The sequence below is a fragment of the Bos indicus genome, chromosome 21 (genome assembly GCF_029378745.1).
Source record: "Bos indicus isolate NIAB-ARS_2022 breed Sahiwal x Tharparkar chromosome 21, NIAB-ARS_B.indTharparkar_mat_pri_1.0, whole genome shotgun sequence".
Lineage (NCBI taxonomy): Eukaryota > Metazoa > Chordata > Mammalia > Artiodactyla > Bovidae > Bos > Bos indicus.
The window spans coordinates 34,642,220-34,666,262 of NC_091780.1; the positions used below are offsets into that span (position 1 = coordinate 34,642,220).

General features: G+C 55.9%; 1 protein-coding gene across 7 annotated transcripts in view; it reads left to right on the plus strand.

Annotated features, from left to right (window-relative positions):
- Positions 1 to 499: 499 nt before the first annotated feature.
- STRA6 (signaling receptor and transporter of retinol STRA6) overlaps positions 500 to 24,043 on the plus strand; it is a 29,665-nt gene continuing 6,121 nt past the window's right edge. The window contains exons 1-12 of one of the 7 annotated variants that reach the window (XM_019983976.2): positions 500 to 731; positions 7,207 to 7,339; positions 12,410 to 12,476; positions 12,780 to 12,865; positions 14,064 to 14,203; positions 14,801 to 14,824; positions 15,008 to 15,174; positions 16,528 to 16,650; positions 19,009 to 19,076; positions 19,255 to 19,331; positions 19,603 to 19,664; positions 20,577 to 20,739. In XM_019983976.2, coding sequence (XP_019839535.2) covers positions 7,224 to 7,339; positions 12,410 to 12,476; positions 12,780 to 12,865; positions 14,064 to 14,203; positions 14,801 to 14,824; positions 15,008 to 15,174; positions 16,528 to 16,650; positions 19,009 to 19,076; positions 19,255 to 19,331; positions 19,603 to 19,664; positions 20,577 to 20,739 — 1,093 coding nt within the window. In that variant the 5' untranslated portion in view covers positions 500 to 731; positions 7,207 to 7,223. The other 6 variants (XM_019983980.2, XM_019983978.2, XM_019983979.2 and 3 more) reach the window with 6 other exon arrangements.

Sequence of the window (24,043 nt, forward strand, 5' to 3'; positions counted from 1 at the left end):
GGGTTATTAAAAGATTAGCTGGTTGGTTCCCCTCCGGCCTGGTGCAATTCATCAGGCAATGGCCCCCGGGAGTGATGGATGGTGACAAACGGAGGTAGGTGGGGGGTTCCTGAACCCACCCAGGGCCACAGCTGGAGAAACTCAGCCATCAAAGAAAGCCCCGTGCAGGCTTCTCCACTGAGGTGACTGAGGGCCAAGGAGATCAAGTTTCGGGCAAATGGTTTGGGGGTTGGAGAGTCTCTGCCAAAAACAAGCCGCCCTGTGTGTTGTGTGGGGCCCCAGCAGGGCTGTGGGGCTGAGCTGGAGAGATGGGGGTGGGTTGGGCTTCTCTGATCCCCGGAATCACAGGCAGGAGGCCTGGGGGGTGGGGGAGGCCTGGGGGGCGGGGGAGGCCTGGGGGGCGGGAGGAGGGGCAGGGCCAGGACTGGTGGGAAGGAGGAAGCTGCCTTTCTTGGAGGGAGGGAGGAGATCAAACACCTTTTAAAGCAGGTGCTGGGGACTCTGCTCAGGGCCAAGTGCTGAGACGGCGGTACAGCCAGTCATCCCTCCGGGATCCGAGCCAGAGCTGGGGCTGGTGCTCAGAGGAGGAGGTTCCAGGTAGTGGGGAGTACTCTGTCTGCCCGGAGGCACAGGACTCCTGAGGGTGATCACTAAAGAGAAGGAAGAGATACAGAAGGGAGAGGTCAAGAGGACGCTGTGGCAGTGGGGCTGGAGCCAAGTCTGCGGGCCAGGTAGGATTGCGACAGGTTGGGGAGCAAGGAAAAGGTATGGTGGGGGGCAGAGCACAAATGAAGACGTGGGGCAGGAAGGAGGCAGGAATGGTAGGGTTGAGCAATTCTGGGGGATGAGGTTGGAGGCCTGGAGATGGCTGGACTTGGGGTACCCTGGGAGCTAGTGCAAGCTCCAAAAGACAGGGGGACATCAGAACAGTTGTGTCTGCATAAGGTCTTTGTTGGCTTCCCAGGTAGCTCAGTGGAATCTGCCTGTAATGCAGGAGACACCAGAGACGCAGGTTCCATCCTTGGGTTGGGATCCCTGGAAGAGGGCATGGCAACCTACTCTAGTATTCATGCCTGGAGAATCTCGTGGACAGAGAAGCCTGGTGAGCTATAGTCCGTAGGATCACAAAGAGTTGGACACAACTAAAGCGACTGAGCACATAGGATTTGAAAGTGGGCAAGAGATTGATGGAGAGCCCTGTCCTGTAGTCAGCAGGCAACGAGGAAGGAGAACTCGGGATCTGCCCAGTAGTCGGTGTCCTCAGTGAGGAAGGAGGGTAGCACAAAGCCCACATCTCAAGACCAGACCACGGTGGTACCATCCTAGGGAGGAGGTGTTAGGAAGTGAGAATCCAGGCCTCTAAAGCTGGGGGAGTCCTCATGGCCTTTTGACCAGTCCTCCTTTGAAGGCAGGAAACCCTCTGTAGCATCTTGATGTTACTAGCTGATTCTTGATTGCTGCCTCTTGTGGTGGGCTCACTACTCTGTGAGATTAAGAAACCTACCTTTGTCTTGAGCTGAAATCTGCCTCCCTGCCTTCCCTCCTCTGAACCAGTTCTAGCCTAGCACTCTGGGAAGGGAAGAACAACTGCTCCCCTGAAAGAGCTGGCTGCCCTCCTTCCCACCAGTGCCCACACTCATGCCAGAGCACTCTGGCTTCAATCTCTCTTGCTGTGGTGATGCTATTGGTGAGGGGGCAGGAGAATTCCAAGAAGGGCATATCAGATGATGCTACTGATGCTCCCATGTGGCAAGGGAGGTAGGAGTAGAGAGCTATCCCACACTTTTCCCTCATAAGCTGAGCAGCCAGTAACGCTGCCTTCCAACCACTGAATGGGGTCAGGCTGGGTCTGGAGCTAGGATTAGGTACCTGTGTGTGCAGGGGGCAGTTCAATATGTGTGTGTGTGTGTGAGTGCACTGTGTAGATGGGGACAGACCCAGAGCTCATAGGTCCACATGGGGTTGAACCCGCCTTCGCTGCTTATCTACAGGCTCGTGGGGGGCTGGGCTGCACAGGCAGGGGCATGGGCTGTCCCCCTACTCCTGGACTGAAGCACTCCTTGGCCATTGTCTGCTGTGGGAGATTTCAGTCTCCCTGCCGGAGACTGGAGTGTTGCTGAGGCTCTGGGATGTTACTGAGGTTTGGGTGCTGTAGTAATTTAGGGGGTGCAGTTGGACTTCTAAGGCAAAAGCTGGGGTGGGAGTGTGGTGAGCAGTGAGGGGTCTCTGGGCCTTTTGAACCTACCCACTATGATTTTGACCATCTTGCCCCACCCATGCCTGATCTGCCAGAGTTTGAGGGTCCTCGGAAGGTGGCTGGGGTTCTCGGGTGTTGTAGATGTTCTGGTCTGTTACTGAAGTTCTGGGGGCTCATTAAGGGTTGACACTGGGTTCTGGGAGTTCTTGTGGTGTTATTAAAGTTCTGGAGATATTGCTAAGATGCTAAGTGGGGGGCTCTGGAGGAACTGGGGGTCCTTGGGGGTGTGTCTGAGGTTCTTCCTCATGGCTTCCCGCCCGCTGTCAGCTCCTTTTAAGCTTAGCACTTTGCCCTTTAAGGATTTTGATAACCATGGGCTGCTGAAGGCACACACGTGGGCCTCTGTTCCTGGACGCAGAAATTCCTCAGATTTAATCAACTTGAACAAAAACACGGAGAGGAAGGAAGCCCTGTCCTGAGGCCTGCATGGGCCAACTCCAGCCCAAGGGGCAGGGCCGGGCAGCTCAGTGCCAAACCCAGATGGCAGATGACTTTTGTCTGCTCAAGTCCAGAAGCTTTTAGTGACCCCCTGTCAGCATGAACACCCTCAGATCTGTATTCAGCTGGGAGCCCTGTTGGCCTGGGCTATTCCTTGGGTATTGGCATTGGCCTCATCTGAGTGTGCCAGGCATCTCTGACCCCTGCTCTGCACTCTCCTTGCCTCTCAAATTCCCCTTCTCAACTCTCCTATGACACACCTCATCTTTGCTGCCATTGCTGACTCTGTCTGACCTCAAGGCCTCCCTCCAGGCCCCCTCCTCCAGGAAGTCTCCAAGACTGCTCAAGTGTTAGTCGCTCAGTCGTGTCCAACTCTTTGCGACCCTGTGGACTGCAGCCTGCTAGGCTTCTTTGTCCATGGGATTCTCCAGGCAAGAATACTGGAGTGGGTTGCCATTTCCCCCTCCAGGGGATCTTCCCAACCCAGGGGTCAAACCCAGGTCTCCTGCATTGCAGGCTGATTCTTTATAGTCGGAGCCTCTGTGCCTCTGGGCCTCGCTCCAGGCCCCCTCCTCCAGGAAGCCTCCAAGACTGCTCAAATCATCTCTTTATTCCTCCTCCCCTCTTCTCCCTTCTCCAAGATTTCACTGTCTTTCAAGTACCTCCACTCGACATCCCCTCCTCTCCTGAGGGCAGGTGCCGGTCTCTGACTCTTCTGGATAGAGTCCCCCATACAGCCAACCCCAGAGGGCCTGCCCTGTCCTCTGCCTCCAGGCCTTTGGAGGAATTCAGGAGCATGTCATCACCATCTTTCTTTTCTCATGACTTTTCCTCACCAGCTCCCAATCTGACTGGGCTGCGTCCTTCCTAACACCTCAGTGGTAACCTTCCATTTCACAGATGTGAGCTCTCCTACTTTCAAGCTGGGGTGGTGCTTTGGGCTCAAGAAGTGGGGTCCCCTTCCTAGCCTGAGCTCCACAACCACCCAGTAGCCATGGATCTTCAACCCAGCCTGTTTCCCTGCCCCCACCAGAGTGGAGGCCACTCTACTGGGGGGCCAAGAGGGTGGGTGGGTGAAAGACAATGGGGGACCCTGGGCAATCGCTTCTCTCTGTGGCTTTGACCTTCTTACTACAACCAGCGCCTGGTGTGCTGGCTCCACATTCCTGGGCCATGAAGTCATTGAGGGGAGGGAGTGGGGGCCTTGGAGAGAGGAGAGAGCCCACAATCAAAGAATCTCCTGGCTGGATAACCTACCCCATCCTGCAAGAGAGGCAGGGCTGAGACTCAGAGAAGCCAAGGGAATCACTCACGGTCACACAGCCCGTCCTAGGGCTCAAATCCAGGTAGGTTGCCTGCCCAACCAGGGCACTTCTCCCTGCCATATGGAAACCCAGCTCTTTTCTTCTGGACCTGCTTCCTACCACTTTCAGCCTGGCCCTGACTAGGGGAACTGCTGCCCTCTCTCCACTGTGCCTGGACCTGGGGAGAGAGGCGAAGCTCATCATTTCCTCACCTCTGCTTAGGGCCTTCCTGAAAGTGGTCTCTGCATTTTCTGCATGGGCACCGGGCTAGTCCTGGGAGGAGGCACAGTCTCCACTTGAGGTCTCTTTGGAAGCAGAGCAGGCTTTGGGTCAGGAAAGGGTGCTATGGGGAAGGGGCTAAGCCTGGACCTTGTAGCTTGGGCCCCTCCCTGCTGGTCTGGCTGCAGCCCCTGAGGCTGATGGAGGCCCCTCCAGGCAGCGTGAATGCCTTTCCTCAGCGCCTATCTGGGTGCCCACCTTCATTCAGGTGTCTGCTCAAACATCACCTTCTCACCTGGCCTGTCCTCAGCATCCTGCCGAAAATAACCTGCTTCTGTCTATCTGTCTCTCCTCCCTCCTCTCATTTTATTTTCCCTTTCAGCACACGTGACACATGTTCTTTCTCCCCGCCCCTACTACACATGAAGGTCCCTGGGGTGCAGAACTTTCTCTGTCTTGCTCGCTGCTCTATTCTCAGTGTGGAGAACCTTGCCTGGCACATAATCGGCCTGCAGTTAGAGCTGTTGAATGAAGGAGGGGATGAACAAACCAGACTGGGAAGGCAGATTCAGGCTCCCCGCAGGGTAGGAAGCAGTTTCTAATGGGCATTTATCCAGCTCCGAACTTCTCTACCTGGTAGAGCAAGTGAGCTCCCCAGCACAGACTGAATTCCAGTTGTTGGAGGAATCAGGAGGGGGATTTAACATCAGAGAGTTAGCTGTTCCCTAAAAGATCCCCTGGAGGAGGGCATGGCAACCCAGTCCAGTATTCTTACCTGGAGAATCCCATAGACAGTGGGCTACAGTCCATAGGGTCACAAAGAGTCGGACACTACTGAAGCAACCTAGCGAGCATGCATACAAGCTACGGGTCTAAGACTCCTGAGCAGTGAAGGGAAGGTGGGCGTGGGTGCTGGAGCAGAGGGCTGTGGAAACCTGCCTGGAGAAACAGCAGCCTGCACGAGACAGGCCCATGGAGGAGTCATGGTCACCAGAGCAGGCAGCGAGCCAAACCCAGTTTAGATAGCCTGTGTGGCCCCAGGCTACTGTGCATCGGGGGAAGGAGGGCAGAGGAGCAGAGACCCAGCTCTGTCCTTAGGAGATTGTAGCGGGGCCTGGGAGGCAGGATTCACCCCCAAATGCCTGGAATCAGATGGGCAGTGTGGGCTCCTGTGTTGCATCAAAGTTCAGGTTCAGCTCTGAGTCAGCAAGATACTGACGTCTCTTTTGGGGAGGGGAGGGGTGGCCGGAGCCCTCTTCCTGGAAGAGGGGCCATTGGGAAGGAGAGGGAGGAGCCAAGGCCAACAGAGCAAAATCATGTCCTAATTCTGGAAGGCTTGGTGGGCCTGGCTACAGAATTTGGAAGGACAGCTTTTAGGATCTCAAGCTCTGACCCTTCTGAGCATCACTCAGGCTGTTCTGTCTATCAGGAACATGCTTCCCTCTAGCCCACCCAACTCGTCCTTTCAGACCAAATTCAGTTTCTTGTGGTGTACATCAGGGCAATCTGTGTTCCCTTTGTAACCTTCAGATTCTAGCTTATTTACCGCCTCCTCCTAAACTGCTTCATCCTCCTAAACTGTAGACTTTCCTGTCACAGGGCCCCAAACAGTGCTGGCACTTAGTAGATGTTCAGTGAATTTGTGTTAAAACAATAAATAGATAAATGTCCTTTTCCGAAGCTTGTTGAATGAATGCCTTAGCTGGGTAAGGCAGTGGCTCAGGCACCTGTGGGGTATTGAAAGGACAGGGACCCTCAAAAGTTCAGGGAGGGGGTCTGACTCCCACCCAGGAGTAGGGTCCTGAGAACCGCTCTCTGCCTCTTCTGTATCTTGCTGTACTCCCACCCACAGTTGGGGACCAGGAAGGGGAGAGGAGCCCCCATTCCTGCCTTCCTCACCCACACCCCACACTCTGGGAGGAACAGGAGGCAGGCAGGGCTCTTGCCTACCCACGGGTCTGGTTCGAGTTTAAAGGACTAATTTAAATGCCTTGTGGGGGTGAGTTATCTCCTTGTGAAATCAAGTTGGAGAAACAAAAAGGTTTTACCCGCGAGGGACACATGTTCCTCCAGGAGAAGGAACGGACGGGCTCCCTCCCCTGCCTCCACCCCTGGCCCAGCCCCAGCAGTCTCCCTGGGTTGCCGGAATGCCTGACTTGTAAGTAGGGGCCCAGTAGATGTGCTGGGCAAAGGTGTGAGCGATTTGGGGCAGGCATGGAAGGCAGGTATGTGGGTGCAGTCAGGTGCCGGCCCTCCAGGCCACGCTCTTCCCCGGCTCGGACCGCCAGTGGAGCCGGGCCTCCACCTCTGGGAGGGGGGCTTGCGAGGACCCTGGGTATGTTCCCATCACTGGCGCCCACAGGGTCCAGCGAGGGGCAGGCTGAGGCTGGGGGATGGTCTCCAGGGAACCTGAACAAAGGGGAGGGGATTGGGCAGGACCCCCGAGAGCGGGAGGGGACAGGAGCCCAGCTGGGAGAGTCCAGCCGGGTGTGCTGAGCCCGCCCGCTGCCCGCCCACCCTTTCATCTCTGCAGCTTCTTCCTCCCTGGTCCTTCCTTGAGTGTGTGTCTGTGGGTCCATCTGGGTGGGTGGGAGGAGGGGAAGGAAGGGGGGAGGTCTCTCTGGGCAGCTTGGATTGGATAAAACTTCCTTGAAAATGGTGCTTTGAGGCAAAGCCTACCCGTGGCCAGTCACAAAGAGACAGACAGGTGCTCTAGCAAGAGCCCAGGGACCCCCGGGGGGCACCGACCCCGCAGGACCACACGAGACTGGGCGGGAAGGGACAGGAGGGGACAGGAGAAGCCCTTCCCTCCTCTTGCAGCCCTCACTCCCAAACGGGCTTTTCCCAGAGAGCTAAAAGCAAGAAAGTAACCTTTAGGATTAAAGAGAAACGTTTCTTTGTTTGGGTTTTCTTTTCTTTCTTCTTTTTTTTCCCCCCTAAGCCTCTTTTCACATCTGTAGTGGCTTTTTCCCTCTTCTTTGGGGTCAGAGGAGAAGGGCTTGAGGATGTCCACCCAGGCGGCAGGGAACCAGACCTCCTCCGGGGCCACTGACAGCGAGGATTCCTATGACAGCTGGTACATCGACGAGCCCCAGGGTGGCCAGGAGCTCCAGCCCGAGGGGTGAGTTGGACTCTATCTGGCTCTTCTTGGCCAGCATGTGGGGTGTGGCAGAGGTTACTGATATTGGGGGGCGGGTGAGGAGACCCTGAGCAAGGATTGCTAAGAGGGACTCTGTTGCTCATTCGCTGTGTGGACCCTCGGCAAGTCACAGCCTCTCTGGGTTTCAGCTCCTCCTCTGTTCTGCGAGAACAGCCCTCACGCTGGTGTTAAGATACTTGAGGTGGGGGACCTTGGCCAGGCTAGGCGCCTAACTATCACCTGTGTGGTGTGTTTATTTTTTGACTGTTATTTGGGAGGGGATGGTGGTGCCATGCTACATGGCTGGCGGGATATTAGTTCCCTGGCTAGGGACTGAATCCGGGCTCTGGCAATGAAAGCACTGAGTCCTAACCACTGGACCACCAGGGAACTCCCTGCGGTGTGTTTCAAAAACAGACTCCTGGGGCCCCTCTTGCAAACTCAGATCCAACCGGGCAGGGTGACTCTGGCTTATAGCCAAGACGGAGAGTGCTGGGTGAGTGGCTGGGGGAAGTCGGGCCTGCCTTCAAGGGGTTACTGGTCTCTGAGGTGACCATCCTGGGGCGCTGTTAATGAGCATCAGTTTCTCCGAGCAGGCCCGGGTCAGGGGGAGGCCTGGGGGAACAGGCTGCCCTGTTGGAGCAGGCTGGTCTGAGGCTCCGTGAAGATAGGAGATCCAGTTCTCTTCAGCAGGAGTGCTCGGGCCAGGTCAGGGGAGGGAGCGGCCTCTGCCCAGATCCCTCTATCTTTGTTTAGTCTGGGCACTCTGGCAGAGGAGCTGGGCCTCCCTGTGCCCCCATGCTGCCAAGGACGTCCGGCCTGCGTGGGCCCCGGAGCCCAGTTCTCCCATTGTTGTTCCTGGCCTCGGCCCCATCCCCCACCTCCCTGCTCTGTCTGAGGGTTTGGGGAACTGAAAAGGTGAGGTAGGCCGGGGGTAGGGGGTGGGCGGTGTCAGCCAGATGTGTGCACATCTGTTCTCCATCAGCAACCAAAACTGGAGAAGGGAAAATGCTCTAGTGCCTTCCCAGGGGCCGGGCTGCGGCCTGACTAGGCCTGGGTCACCCGGCAGGGAGGGAGGCTCCACCCCAGCCTGGGGGAAGGAGTGTTGTTTGGAGGACTTGGGGTTCTGACCACCTGGGAAGCAGTCCTGCGGTCAGCACAAGGTACCTGTCTCCCTTGCCTGAAAGCCTAGGGCTCCCCAGGTTCCTGCTCTGTGTGTGTGTGTGTGTGTGTGTGTGTATGTGTGTTTGTGTGTGTGAGCTGAGAGAAGCAGAAGAATGGAGAGAGGCCCAGGAGCCCCAGGAGGACACAGACTTTCACCCGTTAAGGCGTTAGTTGGAAGCTGTGTCCTTAGCCACCTCAGGGCCCAGGCATTGGCTGGGGCCAGGTGCCTGCAGCCAGCTCCATGGCTCTGGTATTTAGACGTGGCCTTAGAATAAAATTGGAAGCGTGGCAGGGACTGGATAACGAGCAGCACTACCTCTGAGGTAGGTGACATCTCGTATTTGTAGCTCCCTTCTCCCACTGCAGGTGAGAATGAAGAACTTTGTTTGACTCTATGTACTTGGCCCAACCAAGTTGAGCTTATTGCTGGAGGTGGGGAGTAGGAAGCTGGGAGCCCAGGGGAATCCCAAGGAGGCGAATTTGGACTCACTTCTTCCCGTGTGAGTCAGACACCCCGGTGAGGTGGTGCCCCAAAACTTGGAGGCGCTCTGGACAGGGTTTCCCCTTGTGCTCTGGACAGGGTTTCCCCCTGTGCCTCACTGGGCTGGAGTCAGGGCCGTGGGCACTGGTGACAGTGTTCGGGACGGACTCAACCTCCTGGTCACACTGACCCACGTGCCCCCTTGGCACCAGGGCCTGGCTGGAGAGGTAAGGGGGTGCGGGTGCGTCTGATGGGGATCGGATGCCCTGGCTGGGTTCTTCTCTGGACATAGGACTGATCTATAGAAGCCAGGCTGGCTCCTTCCTCCCCCCAAAGGCTCCTCCGGCCAGGTTATGGGCGCTACTTGCCTGTGCTCATGTGTCATCCACCCATCATCAATATTGAGCTCCCCAGCCAGAGCCTGGGGACACAAATACATCTGTGGCAGCTGTCCAGGATGTCAGTCACCTCCCCACCACTTCAAAGGGCTGCCTGGAAGGCGGAACTGGGAGGCTTCCTCCATGGCCTGCCCTCCTACCAAGCGAGGCCAACGCCAGGGTGATGTGCAGGTCACTCTGCTGTGGGAGGGGGACAGGGTCAGGGAGCAGGACTCCACCTGGACCCCAGGCCTGCAGACCCCCGCCCCAGACAGTCAGCCTCTCTCACCCCCAGAGCTGTGCTCTACCCTCTGCTCTTGGTGGGGCCCTCTGCAGCTTCTCACTCAGACCCAAACTCTAGAAACAGTTTTCTGGCTTCTCCTTTGTCCCACTGTCCTCACCACATGGCAGCCTGGCCTCTGTCCCCAAGTGCCTATCACCACCTCTGAATTGCCCAGTACCAGGCCTCTGCTTCCTTGGACTCCATTTGACTCTGGTCCTCACTCTTTATCTTGGAATAAGGCCCAGGACCCTTCAGCCATCCCAGAAACGCCCCTTCCCTCCGCTCCTCCACATTAAGTCATGCCAATTCTTCCTCCTAAATACCTCTGAGACTGTTTACGCTGAACCATTTGAAAATGCTGATACTCAGCTGTCTTTGATGTAAAGAAATGGCAGTTTCATATGGTTCAACTTAGTAGCTTCCACATACTCCTTATCTTTCACATCCTGTTCACTTGCGGCTACTGGAGTCACACTACCTCAGCTTGAATCCTGGCTCTGGTGCTTTACTAGCTGTGTGATTTGGGCAAGACCCCTAGCCTCTCTGAGCCTTGTTTTCCTCATTTACACGAGGAGGATCCTAATAGCATCCACCTCCTAGGTAATAACTGAGTTAGCACGTGGAACAAGCAGTACTCAATGCTTAGTAAGTACTAGGCTGATATTTTGTTTTTAATGTTTATTTATTTGGCTGCATTTATTTGGGTCTTAGCCGCTGCACACAGGCCCCAGAGCACTCGGGCTCAGCTGTTGCAGTGTGTGGGCTTGGTTGCCCCACACAGCGTGTGGAATCTTAGTTCTCTGACCAGGGGTTGAACCCACGTCCCCTGTGTTGGGAGGTGGATTCCTAACCACTGAACCACCGGGGAAGTCCTTCAAATCTAGCCACAGAAATCTCCTAGAATCTGGAACACTGTCCTGCTTAAACACTCTCAGTGCCTCCCAGGCCTGCTGTAACCGGCCCTCAGCCTGCCTTCTGGGCTCCAATCAAGCTGAAAGCCTTGTGCGGCCCCAGCTCCACTCGCTGCTGCCCGCCACTGCACTTTCTCCCGTTCTGTCCTCCACATGGAGCTCCCTTGGCCCTGGTTTGCCTGAAGAGATGCTAACCATCTCCCAAACTCAAATACCGCCCGCCCTGAGCCTTGCCCCAAATGTCTCCCCCTCTTCATCCTCATCTGCTTGTGCTCCCTCAAGGACCAGGCTCCCACCCGCGCCTCCGTGGTGTTCTTTGTGCCTGTGCCATCTTGTCTGCCCCGCGGCACGAAACATGGGTCCACAAGCCATCAGCCAAACGCTTGCTCAGCCAAATTTCTGTTGCCCAGACCTCAAACATTTGAGGGTCCATGAGTCTCAGCCAAATGGAGCTAAATAAAGGGTAGATGGAGGCAGGTGCCAGGTAGTACAGAAAGGCCGGTGATTCCCCCAGACAGGGCCCTGGAGGGGTCCCGGGTGCCTTCTGGTCTAGGATGAATGGGAAAGGATCAGGCTGCCCAGGCGCAGTTTGCTGAGCCCCTGCTCTGGCTGGGCCGGGGTGTGGGGGCATGATTGAGTCACTTTGTCAAGTGATGAGATGCCAGCAGAGATGGCCAGGAGTGGTAGCTCTGGACTCTTGGGGCTGGTCAGGGGCCCTGCCTCACCCAAACCCCACCCCACATACTCCAGTAAGGTGCCTCAGAGTTGTAAGTGGGGTGTGTGAGGCCTGAGTGCAGATAGAAGGAACCTGATCCCCTGTGGCACCTACTCTACCACGAGCACTATTCTGCTTTGGAAAGAGGCTGGAGCTGCCTGGGCCAAGAAGTTGCACAAAAAAGGCTTGTTCTGTACCCTGCCACCCGAAAGACAAGCCCACGCAACTGGGGTCTTTCCTGCTGCTCACTCTCCGGGATTTCCAAGCTCAGGAAGCCTGGGTCAGGAAGCAGAGTCCTCAGGTTCACCCCTGAGATTCATCTTGTCCACACAGGGGAAGAAGCCCAGCAGGGTGGGTGAGCCCTCTACCCCTATCCCTGGGCAGGCCCAGCTGCAGCAGGAGCTTCCTCTGATGCCTCGTCCGCCAGAACTTGGTGGCCCCGTCCACACTGGTGACCTCCTACTGTCGCCCCCAGGCTCTGGCTGGGCAAACCCAGAGGTCTAGCCCTCCCCCAGGAACCCAATCCTATCTGCTCTTCTAGGTTCAGGTCCAATCCTGAGCTCAGGGCTTCCACCTGATCCCTTTCTCTGACACATGACTCAGCCCTTAGCAAAAGTAAAACAAGTAGAGACATAAATCCTGGAAGACCAAGGTCGATCATTCCAGTCACAGACAGACCAAACTCAGATACCAGTGAGTGAAAGGCAGATCACAGAACCAAGTGCTTGATTGCTGGATCCAGGTGGTATGCTCAGCCGCAGTTTGGAGAAGAGGCCTTTGACACCTGGAGCAGTCCAGGGGGCTTCCTGGAGGAGGGAGGAATGAAGTGAGCCTGGATGGAGAGAAAGGCTGAGTTGACCCATTCTGTTTCTCCCATGTCTTCCCCCGGGAGTCCTCTGTCTCCTTCAGCCCTGTAACCTGAAGCCTTGGTATGGGACCCGCATCCCGTAGGGTGATGGGGCCCAGAACAGCTCTGAGAAGATGGAACTGTGTTTGCGCGATCAGAGGGGTCAAGGGAGGTGATGAGTAGAGCCCCAGCATAGGGAGCCTGGAACCCCAGACCTGGCCGTACACCTGGGGTTTCCCTACCTCGGCCTGACCAGCCTTCACTTGCTCTGCAGGCTGGTCCCCTCCTGCCAGCCCAATGTGCCACCCAGCCTCTACCACACCTGCCTGGCCGTGCTGTCGGTGAGTCCCAACTGACCTTCTGCCAGCCTGAATAGAAGTATGTAGGCTGAGGTGGTGAAGAGAGACGTTGGAGCCTCAACGTGGGTGGGGGGCAGGGTGGTACTGGGAGTTCTCCCAGGGCAGGGACCCAAACCAGGACGCAGACAGAGTCTAACCTCTCAAACTTCTGTCACCTAGTTGCCAGTCCCCAGCATGCCGCCCAAGTGTGCATGGGGGTTAGGGGGCTCCCAGGGCCAAGGGCTCTGACTCAGCCCCTGGGGAAGGCCTAGGCACCCTAGCCCCGCCTCTGTGCTCTTCTTTCAGATCCTCGTGTTGTTTCTGCTGGCCATGCTGGTGAGGCGCCGCCAGCTCTGGCCCCGCTGTGGGCATGGCAGGCCCGGGCTGCCCAGGTTGGTGCCTTGGCCCAGGCTCCCCTCTCTGGGGGGCCCAGCTGACAGGGCCACTCTGGAAGGGTGGTGAGTTGTTAGGTAGCTGGGCCTCAGTGACACCCAGAACCCTCTCAGTCTGGAGGCTCTCCCATCTGCCTCCCACCAAGATCTCCAGGTTTGCTTGGGACCCCCAGAGAGAAGGGGAGGGACCGGCTCAGGGGCACCTACTCCTGTTCCAGACCCCAGGGAGACCAAGCCCAAGAGGGCCCAGCTCCAGGACACACCCCCTCAGGCAACCCATGGTCTGGACAGGCCATGATCACTCCACGCCATCTTCACCCTCTTCCCTGAGGGTGTTTCCTACTGACACAGGTTTATGAGGGACTGACCTCCAGCCCCTCTGGCTGAAATTTCTCCCCCTGCCTCCTTCAGCCTTGCAACCCCAGAGCCTGGGGTGGGGATGACCCTGAGGAGTTGGGACTGGGCAGGCATGTGTGGGAGAGACTGAAGAATCCGGGGAGGTGGTAGGAGGAGCCCCAGTGTAGACAGCCTTGCACTCAGAACCGCACGCTGAGGTGGGGCCTGCCATGCTGGTTTTGATGGGAATGAGCCAGGGGTTTCTGCTGTACTGGCTGGCCAGGAAAAAGAGCGTGCCCTGCCTAGGGGAGGGCCCGGGGGAGAATGAAGCAGGATAGAGCCCTCTGAGCATGGAGGCAAGCTGGAGCACCAAAGCAGAGGGTCTCAGAGGCTTGCTCTGAGCTCAGAGGGGCAATGCCTGGGATAACCGTGCCCGCTGTCTGCCCTCTGCCCTGGGGCCACTCCCAGGCCAGGGCGGCGGCCGTTGCATAAGGATGTTGTGACTCTCCAGCTCTCTGAAGGTCTGCCAGCCCAGACAGACCGATTAGTGTGGAGGCGGCCGTTTCCTGAAGCTTCCAGAGTGGGCGGGGCGGGGGATGGGGAGCAGCGCTTAGACTTGTTCCTTCTGCGTCTGTGTGTAGGGGGGAGGGGGGCGTGTTCCTGAGTCACTTGCCATAGGGCCTGGGTCTGAATCCGTAGGAGGCACTCCACAGATATTTGTGGAATGAATACATGAAGGGGCCTCAGTTACCCCATCTGGAAAGGGGAAGGATTCCACCTCCCCCGTGTTTGGAACACAGGGTGGTAACGGAGGTACAGGGCCTGAGTGACTCCCTCTTGTCCTGTCCCTGCTCTATACCAGCCCTGTGGATTTCTTGACTGGGGACAGGCCCCGGACCGTGCCTGCCGCTGTCTTCATGGTCCTCTTCAGCTCCCTGTGCCTGCTGCTCCCCACCGAGGACCCGCTGCCTTTCCTGAGCCTCGCCTCACCACCCGGCCGAGGTACCCAGATGGCTCATGCCCCGGGATGGATGGACGGCAGGGGGCGGGTAGGAATCCAGAGCACTGGGGCTCCTGATCCAGTCATGAGCCATTGGCCAGAAGACACTGTCCCATCACCCTCGCCAACCGTCCCACCACAGTGCCTGGAATCTTGTCGCTCTGTCCTTGGGTCAATGCTGCCGTCTCGGCTCCTGTACAAACTCTGCTCCCCTGGGTGAGGGGTCAAAGGCTGAGTCCCCCAGACCCCAGACAGCCTAGTCCCGCGTGAACATGAAGGAGCATCCGGAGGGGAACAGGGAGGGGTCCTGGAGAGTTGATCTGGGCTTAAGGACGTGGTGGTAGAAAGCACAGCCACCATCCAGAGGAGCCACCGCCCTCCAATGTGGCCTCTTTAGGTCATCTGATCCTCACAACGACTCCCCAAAGTGCAGATATTAGCTCCATTCTACAGTGGTGGAGGCCAAGGGTCAGAGATGGGAACACTAATAAAATCGTAGCTGAATTTATTTAGTACTAGCTCAGGCATGGTGCTATGCACCCTACATATACCTTCTCCTTTGATCTTTGCTAATGTGCTCTCTTATTTCCATTTTACAGATGGGGAAGCTGAGACTTCAAGAGGTAACTTGCCCAAGATCACGGAGGTGATACTAGTCAAGAGCCTGGCACGAATGCAGGGCTCTTGCCTGTTGAATCAGCCGAGGGGCTGGGAAGATAGAGACAGGAGAGAAGTGGGGATGGGCGGGACCCAGGCCCCACCTCCGCTCCTCCATCATGTATCTCTCTGCCTGTCTTGCCTTCCAGGGCCTTGGAAGATACTGGCTCTGCTGTATTACCCTGCCCTCTACTATCCGCTGGCTGCCTGTGCCACCGTCAGGCATGGAGCCGCCCACCTGCTCGGCAGCCTGCTGTCCTGGGCTCATCTGGGGGTCCAGGTCTGGCAAAGGGCAGAGTGTCCTGAGTCACCCAAGGTAACCACGGACTCAGGACAGCCTGGGACAGTGAGGCATGGGGGAGCCGCGTCAGCCGGCGAGGCTCCTTTCGTCTCTGTCTACATGCTTCCCTGCTGCCTTCTACTGGGCACGGGATTCATGCCTTTAGCCACGTGCTCATTCCAAGCTTGGCCCTTCTGTGGGAGAGACAGCCGGGCCTGCCCTCAGGAGCTTCCTGTCTGGGAGTGGGAAGGGAGGGAAGGGGCAGAGAAGGAGGGAGAGGAACCCTGAAATCTCCCCATTATTAATTGCCAAGACTTCCCTTGGCCAGGCTGGAGAGGGAGTGAAGAGAGCTGCAGAATGCAAGCACTGAGTTGGGGGATGGTCTCAGAGGGCTAAAAAGAGAATTCCAGAACCTCAGACCCTGGTTCACTGGGCTTGGTTAGGGTGTGAAGCTGCCTGGTCCAGAGCCCAAAGGGTGCGGGTGTAGCCTACACAGACAGACAACCCGGGTTTGAATCCAGCTTTATCCCTTCCTTCCTTTGTTCATTCTGCAAACACATTTGAGTATATTCTCTGTCCCAGGGGCATTTCTAGGCCCCGAGTAGAGCTGTGAATAAGACCGATGAAGTCCCTGGCATCCCAAGAGCTGCCTTTTCCGGAAGGGGACACACAGTCAGACAAGCAAATATATGCGATGATGCCAAGTGGTGCCAGGTTCTTTGAGAACACCTTATCACCTTTCTGACGTTCAGGTTCCCCCACCCACCCCACCCCGCTCCCACAATGGAGCTAATAACACGAATCCCTCAGGGTAGAGTTGAAGCTTAGGTGGTTCCCGTGAGAGTAAGGACTTGGTTGGTCTTTTTTCACCAGCCAGGACCTGGCACATACTAAGCTCTCAGTAAAAACATATGGCATTAACAAATAAATGAATCCATGTTCAACCCCAGGAGGGCCTCAGCCCCGGGAGGCAGGGTATGTTCTTCGCAGTCGCTCAGCTTGCAAACTGTAATAGAAAGAAACAAAAACAGGCCAGTGTCAAAGCCCCAGGAACATAGGGACGTAGAAGGTGGCTGTCTCCTGTTTCAGGTCCCGTGGCAGTCCCCTGGGATGGGTAGGAGGGGCTCACAAAACATCCTCCCTTTGGCTCCTGAAAGGGCCCGGGGCGTCTAGGGGCCTGGGGAGGGGCAAGCACCTCTGTGGGGCCAGAGAAGGAGAAGTAGCAGTCGGTGCCAAGTGGCCTAGGCTGTAGGATAGTGATAGAAGCAGAAGCCTTCCCACGCACCCTTGATCACCGTCAGGGGCCCCTGTGAGCTGGGAGGGGAAATGATTTGATTGGGGAAATGAGGCAGAAGGTAGATGTGTCTTGGTGTTTGCCCGTCCCTCCAGATTTACAAGTACTACTCCCTGTTGGCCTCGCTGCCTCTCCTTCTGGGCCTCGGATTCCTGAGCCTTTGGTACCCAGTGCAGCTGGTGAGAAGCTTCGGTCACGGGGCAGCCACGGGTTCCAAGGTAAAGGCGCAGGGCTGGGGTGGGCTTGTACGCAGCACTCAAGACACCTTGGACTCACCCAGGTCTTTTGGTCTCCTACATGTGGTCACGCTTGGTGTAGGGCCTAGAACATAACAGGTGCTCAGAAAACATTTGCTGAGTCGCTGAGGAACTTGTGAGTCCTCCTTCCCCAAGCAAAGGCCAAGCCAGGCCCTCGGCTGGCACCCAGGATGCCTGGGACACTGAGCTGTTTGCGGAGTGGGGACTCATCAAAGGAGAAGTGGGCTGGAAGACAGGGAACTTGTAGCTCTATTTTTGGAACATGGAGGATCCAGCTGGAGAAATGAGACAGGCCAGGGCCTTGGGCCTAATAGAAGTTCTGCAGATGCTGACATGATTCAGGGAGCACGCAGGGCACAATTGCATTATGAATCAACCCTAGGTTGGATAACTTTGGATAAAGGCGGGGCTGGAAGAACTAAGTCATGCTTGGAGGGCTTCCTGGAGGAAGTAGATATTGCAGGGGCTGAAGGACAGGGAAGATTTGGAGTAGGGAGAGAAAAAGAAAGGCATTGCAGGCATACCAAAGAGTATGAGTTGCAGAGATGGGGTGCATCTGTTTCATTCTTGCATGATTTGCAGCATCGGGCAGGTCTTAGCACATGAGTTACTGTTCAGTCATTCAGTCGTGTCTGACTCTTTATGACCCCATGGGCTGCAGCTCGCCAGGCTTCCCTGTCCTTCACCATTTCCCAGAGTTTGCTCAAACTCGTGTCCATTGACACAGTGATGCCATCCAACCGTCCCATCCTCTGTCACCTCCTTCTCCTCCTGCCTTCAAACTTTCCCAGCATCATGGTAGAGATGGTAGACACTCAGCAAATACTTCTGAAGTTTTGGGTAGGTGGGTGTGTGGACGAATATGTCATGGCAAGGGAGAATTCTTACAAGATACGGCAATCATATTCATTCTCCAAGCACCTCTACTATGCCAGGCCCTGGGCTGGGACTATAGACTCAGCTGGGTGACCTGTGTTGGACTTCCAGGGCTCCCAGCGTGCTGGGGGCAATGGATATAGAGATATACTTACAGTGCAGTGTGAGAATTGCAATCCCAGAGCATGGGTGGAGGAAGGGTCAAGTTTTTTCCTGGTGAGAGAAGGGGAGGAGGGAAAGTACCCCACAGAGATGCAAAAGGCTGGTTGCTCTGCAGATGGGGAGGTTGAAGGAAAGGCTTGAAGGGTGGCATCCAGGACAGACAGCGGGTGGGTGGTGGTGCCAGTTCCTGGCGACATACAGAGCCCTAGATGAGAGCAGGTGTGCGGGGGACGATGTACAGCTGTGCGTGTGTGGTGCCGAGGGGTCTGGTGGGCAGCTGGACCCTGGGCCTGGAGCTCAAAAGGGGCTGGGACTGAAACCAGAGAAGGAGTGAGGTCCCCACGGAGGGGAGAAGAGGCAGGTGGGCTCAGCGTCTCCAGGGCGGCCCTAGATCCCCACTGGCCCACTTGACTGCAGGTTTCATGCTCACAGGCTAGCAGTAGGGTCCTCAGTACTTGTCACTACTGTCCTCCAGACGCTCAGAGGAGGGGAGCGGCTCCCCAGGATACGCCAGGCACGTCTCTGCCTTGCTCAGGCCCTTCCCTCCTCGCCTGGGGATCTTCTCAGCCTCTCCTTCCATTGCACGCCTTTCCTCTTGGGAAGTCTTAGGAGAAATAAAATCCTCTTTGGCCCTTAGTCAAAGAGTTTTAATCCTCAAAGGACACAGTCATTCTTTGAGCTGATCCACACCTGCCCTGGATCCCAGGGTTCCCATGGCAATGGGTGACTTGGCCTATATTTTCCAAATGGTCAGGGGCCAGGGGCTCACCGCATCTTACTGTGGGCCTCTGCCACTTGGCAGGCAGCTTAAGGCCTGGAATGTGGCTTAGACAAATCAGGTCACCCTTGTGATCTCCCCGGAGTAGCAGAGGCCTGGGGCATCTGACCCAAAACGGCCCAGCCTGTCTCCTGGTCAGGGATAAACTCCCGGGACATAGTCTCCCTTTACCCCCGTCTCAGCTAGCAAAGGCCAGAGAGCCAGGAGGAAAGCAGTGATGTGGAGAGGCTGAGTAAAGCCGGGGAGGGTTGGAAATAGCCCTTAGGAAAAACTTGCCAGCACTGAGAGTTCTTAGCTAGGAGACGGATTAGTCTTTCATTTAAGGAGGAGGGGAGGGCAGCTTTGGGGGGCCCTTATCCCCACAAGGTGCCCTTTCTTTGTACTCTACCACAGCCAAGAGGTTTGTATGGAGCACCTACTGGGTGCCCACCGTGGTACCCTGAGCGAGGGCCCCAGGGATGGCTCAAGACAGGTCCCATCTTCTTGTCCTTCTGTCCCCACAGGGGCTGCAGAGCAGCTACTCTGAAGAATATCTGAGGACCCTCCTTTGCCAGAAGAAGCTGAAAAGCAGGTGAGGTGCCAGGCACATCCTTTGGGCTGGGGGACAGGCCTGGGCAGGCAGGTTTGTTTGGGAGGTTGGCACTGGGCCCCATGGTGGGGCAGAGTTGAAGAATCAACCGGACCCTAGGGCCCAAGCTCAGGGCAGGAGCCTCTCCTGAGAGCTGCCCCCCGCCTGGGTCTTTCCTCAGCTCCCACACCTGCAAGCGTGGCTTCGCATCCCAGGCCTGGATGTACTTCAGACACTCCGTCTACATTCCACAACAAGGTATGGGGTGGGGAGCTGAGGTCAGGAGTGACAGGTGACCTCACCCTTCCTTCGCACAGAGCAGCTGCTGTAGAAAGCCAGCTCCTACCTTTAGTATCATTGTCATCAGGAGCAACAACCCCACCTTGGGACAAGGGGAAGCCCCTGACTGGCCTTGGTGGTACAGGATCCTGTGAGCCCTGGTCCCGTTCCTGGGTCCTTTGGGTGGGAGGGGGCTCCGGGGCTTGGGTGGTGCTGGGGTTCACCATGCCCATCCTTTTGGGGACTGCAGGATTCCGACTCCCCCTGAAGCTGGTGCTCTCAGTCACCCTGACAGGGACGGCCATCTACCAGGTATGTCCTGCCTCTGTCATGCAATTTGCCTCTGGACCCCTGCTCCCAACCTCCAGCCCTGAGATGACTTAGGCTCCCCCGCTCAAGTCTCCAAGAGCCCCACCCACAATCCTATCCTCTTGCTTCTGGCCATCTTGGGAATGCTGGCCTACCCAGAAGGGAGGGGATGCTGACCCTTGTTGGGCTTACACAGGGTCAGAGCATGAGTTTTGGAGTCATGTAAACAAAGATTTAAATCCTCGCTCCTTTATTTACCTCAAGTTATGTTGGACAAGTTACTCAACATCCCTGAACCCACTAGTTCGGCTGTGAAATGGAAGAAATAGAAATACTTCCTTTCAGTTGGGAAGATTTAGTGAAATAATGTATGTTGGATAAATCCCCACCACCACCACCACCCCTCCCCCTAAAAGAGACAAAAAAATGGAAAATCCTAGGAGGTAGGTATGAGTCTTCTCCCTTTCACAGATGGAGGAAATTGGGGCTGAGAGATGAATTTGACTTGGCCATGTTCCTACAGCCAATATCTCAGGGTAGCCAAATCGAATCCGGGTCTGGCTAGCTTCAACGCCTGTGCTCATTTATGGGACACTGCTTTCTCCAACATGGAAAAATTGGAAATTTCATACTAAATTTAGATTAACGATTCAGAGATGCACACGTGCGCTTGTGTTGCTTGAAAGCGTGTCTGGGGTCGATGAGGCTAAAGTATCTGTAACATGCTGATTAGAGGCTTGAGGATGCTGCTCTAAGAGATGGATAAGAACACTGTGATGAGTGATGGGCACTGGCTGCAGCCCATGGGCTGCTGGAGTTTATCTCCTGAAGTCTCAGAAAACACTTCTCCTGGGATGGGAGTGCCTGGTGTGAGCACAGCCAGGCCCTGCCGCCCTGATTTCGGGGTTCTTCCAGGTGGCCCTGCTGCTGCTAGTGGGCGTGGTACCCACCATCCAGAAGGTGAGGGCAGGGATCACCACGGACGTCTCCTACCTGCTGGCCGGCTTTGGGATCGTGCTCTCAGAGGACAGGCAGGAGGTGGTGGAGCTGGTGAAGCACCACCTGTGGGCTCTAGAAGGTGAGGCCTCCCAGGACCCCACAAGGCGCTGCAGTGGGGACCCAAGCTGGGATGCCTGAGCTCTGTCCCAAGAGCCACAGACACGTGGGGTGCCTTGGGCGTCCCCTCTGTGAGTCTCAGCTGCCTCATCCACAAATTGGGAGGCTGGAGCTTCCAGTTCCGAGTCTCTGAGACCTGAAGGGGTCATCTCACTGACCCCCTGTCAGCTTGTGTGGGATCTCTCACCCCCACCAGCACCCCTCCCCCCAGCAACTCTGCCCTGCTCCGCAGGGGTGGAGGTGGAGGAGGGCATGGTGTGTGTGAGCTGAGGGGACAGCCGTGGGCTCTGAGGGAAGCAGGAAAAGGGGCAGTGTGGCGGGATGGTGGGCCAGGATTCTGAGCTAATCCTATGGCAGGTGGGTGGGGTCAGGAAGGGCGAATGCTCTCTCTTCCCAATCCCTGTCCTCAAGGTACCTCCTTTCTCCTTCATTCCCTTGACAATGAGCTCCTGGGCTCCAAAACTATACCAGCTGCCCCCCACCCAATTCTGTGGTCTGATGCCTCCTCTAGCCCTTACCCACCTGTTACCCACCTGCCTCATTTCCACAGCCCTATGCTGGAGACGGAGACACATCCTCACTTAACACAAGGGGAAGAACTGGTCTGAGGTTGTACAGCCAGGCCAAAATAGAGCCAAGAGAAGAGCAAAGTCTCCTAACACCCAGGCTGGGACTATCCACCACCTTAAGACAGGGCCTGGTGGTCAGAGGTCATGTGGCCCACACTCTCTTCTGGCTAGGGAGTCCCTGGCTGGCACAGGCACCCTGGCTCTTGAGGAGTAACATGTGATGGTTGGAGCTTAGGCTGCCATTATTGCAGGTGGAGGTATGACTTCTCTGCTGCTCTTCCTTACCAAGACCATCAGGGAGGGAGTAGGGGTGGGCAGAGGTGTGTGCAGTGACTGCTTCCTTCCTGACCACCACTTTCCTGAGTGAATCTGCTCCCCTACCAGAATCTGTCCTGGAACTGTGGCTGAAACCCACAGGTGACAAGCTCTGGAGGGGCTGAAAATGACATCTCCAAGATTTTCCAAGTTGGTTGCAATCTGAGCCACAGGCAGGAGCAGACATGACCCTTATCAGTCCATATCCAAGCTCAGACCTTGCTCACAGCAGCCCTGTTGGGTCAGCATCATTGATCTCCTCTCACAGAGCAGGAAATCAAGAGGCAGACATGTCTAGGACGGGGGATTTGGTTTCTACTCAACACACTTGACACTTATAATCACGTGCTGCAGTTTCCAAGCCCAAATGCTCCCACTCTGAATCTCCCTGGAAGCGGGGGTTAAGTAGATCAGTGTTTACCTTCCCAGCTCACAGACAAGGCAAACTGAGGCCCAAGAGGTTTAGGGATATGCCCTAAGCACAAGGCAAGCCAGGGGTGGTACTGAGATAAGATCTGAGGCCCTTCGGTCTGTTCTCAGCCTAAGAAGCTAATGTCTTCTGAGCTTTGAGAGCCTGTTTTAGGGCTACCCACCCAACACCTGGATCATAAGCCTGGCATCTTTCACAGAAAGCTCGCACTCTGAGTCAGGCCAGCTAGATTAGAATTTGTGCTCCATCACTTACCAGCTGTGTGCCCTGGGCAAGCCGTTTATGCCTTTGGATCTCAATCTCCCTACCTGTAAGATGGGTGTTGAAGCTCTAAGGGCATCTTTGTCCTCGAGACTCCTGATCGGGTGTGGGAGACAGACTGACCCACAAAACCTGGGCCCGGAAGGGGGAAGGTGCAGAGTTCCAGAGGAAGCGAAGAGCAGGAAGATTTTATGAGTACCAAGATTAGGAGGGAACGAAGTGAGGGAGAGAGGAGCAAGAGATAGACACCTGGAGACCAAAGGCCAGGCTGGGGGTCAGGGTCAGATAACTCTTCCCCTTAGTTAAGCTATTCGCTCACCTTGGCAGGCTCCGCAGGCAAACTCCTTGCCTCCTGGCAGAGACAGTCCAGAGTGTATCTTTGCTGGCACCGTGTTGGCTCTAGGAGGGCAGGGCTCTAGATGGAGCGGAGCAGAGCTGTGCATGCCCAGGGCTTTCTTCTAGCCTTATGTTCAGTAAAGGGCCCCCCTCTGCCTCCTTGCACGACTGAACCAGGGGCAGGCACAGTGGCCCCAGGTTTCTGTAGTGGTCATCCTCACTCTTGTCTGTACCTGAGAATCACCTGGTAACTTTTAAGAAATCCCAAGGCTCTAGTCAGACTTCAGAAACCTAGAGGGCAGGGTCCAGCCTCTGTGATTGGACAAGCCTTCTCCATGATTCAAATACAAGACTGAGTTTGAGAACCACTTGTAGCAGTCGCTGTACGCATGCTGGTTGGCCTGATGGATTTCAATCAACTGTTGATTCAAAGAAATCATTAAGGCTCTGACTTTGGGGAAAAAAACAAACCCAGTTCAGTGGTTCTCAACCCTGAGTACACGTTGGAATTACTGGGGTTGCTTTCCCAAAGGCTAAGGTCTGGGTCCTATGCCCAGAAATTCTGACTTAATTGCTCTGGGGTGCAGCTTGGGCTATGGGAATTTTAAAAATTTTTTATTTTTTTAGCTGCGTGGGGTCTTAGTTGCAGTATTCAGGATCTTTCCTTGTGGCACATGGGCTTAGTTGCCCTGCAGCATGTGGGATCCTAGTTCCCCAACCAGGAATCAAACCCGTGTCTCCTGCATTGCAAGGCAGATTCTCAACCACTGGGCCACTGGAAGTCCCTGGGCCATGGGAACTGAAAAGCTCTAGGTGATCCTAATATGCTGTCAGTGATAAGACCCACAGTGCCTGTGGCTGCAAGGACCCAGTGCTTGCCTCTCCCGCGTGTGTTTACTCCCCTCCTGAGTCTCTGATGGGAACCAGGAACACTTCCCTCAGATGACTACTGAGATCAGGGTGCAGACCTCCCAGGCTTATCCTAGATCAAAAGATTGTACAACCTGCTCCATAACTTCCAAGCAGTGTGGCTGGTGGGTCAAGCCCACCAGCTCTGAGTCTCAGCTTCTTTGTGCGTCCCACGTCTCCCTGGGCCTCTCCTGTGGGGTGGTTCTGAGGGTACTGAGTGAGACTGGCTGTGGATATAGGGTGGAAGGGTTGCAGCCCTGCTGTGCTTAAAGACCAGGCTTGTTCACAACACACCATGCATTTTCTCCCAGTTGCTGCTGATACAAGGAACTCCTGGCCAGGGTGGATGGGGAGTTGAGGAGATGGGTAGCAGTGGTTATGTCCCTCATTCTGATGGACTCAGGTCACACTGATGGGTGCTCGTATCTTCTGTGCTCTGAACCAAG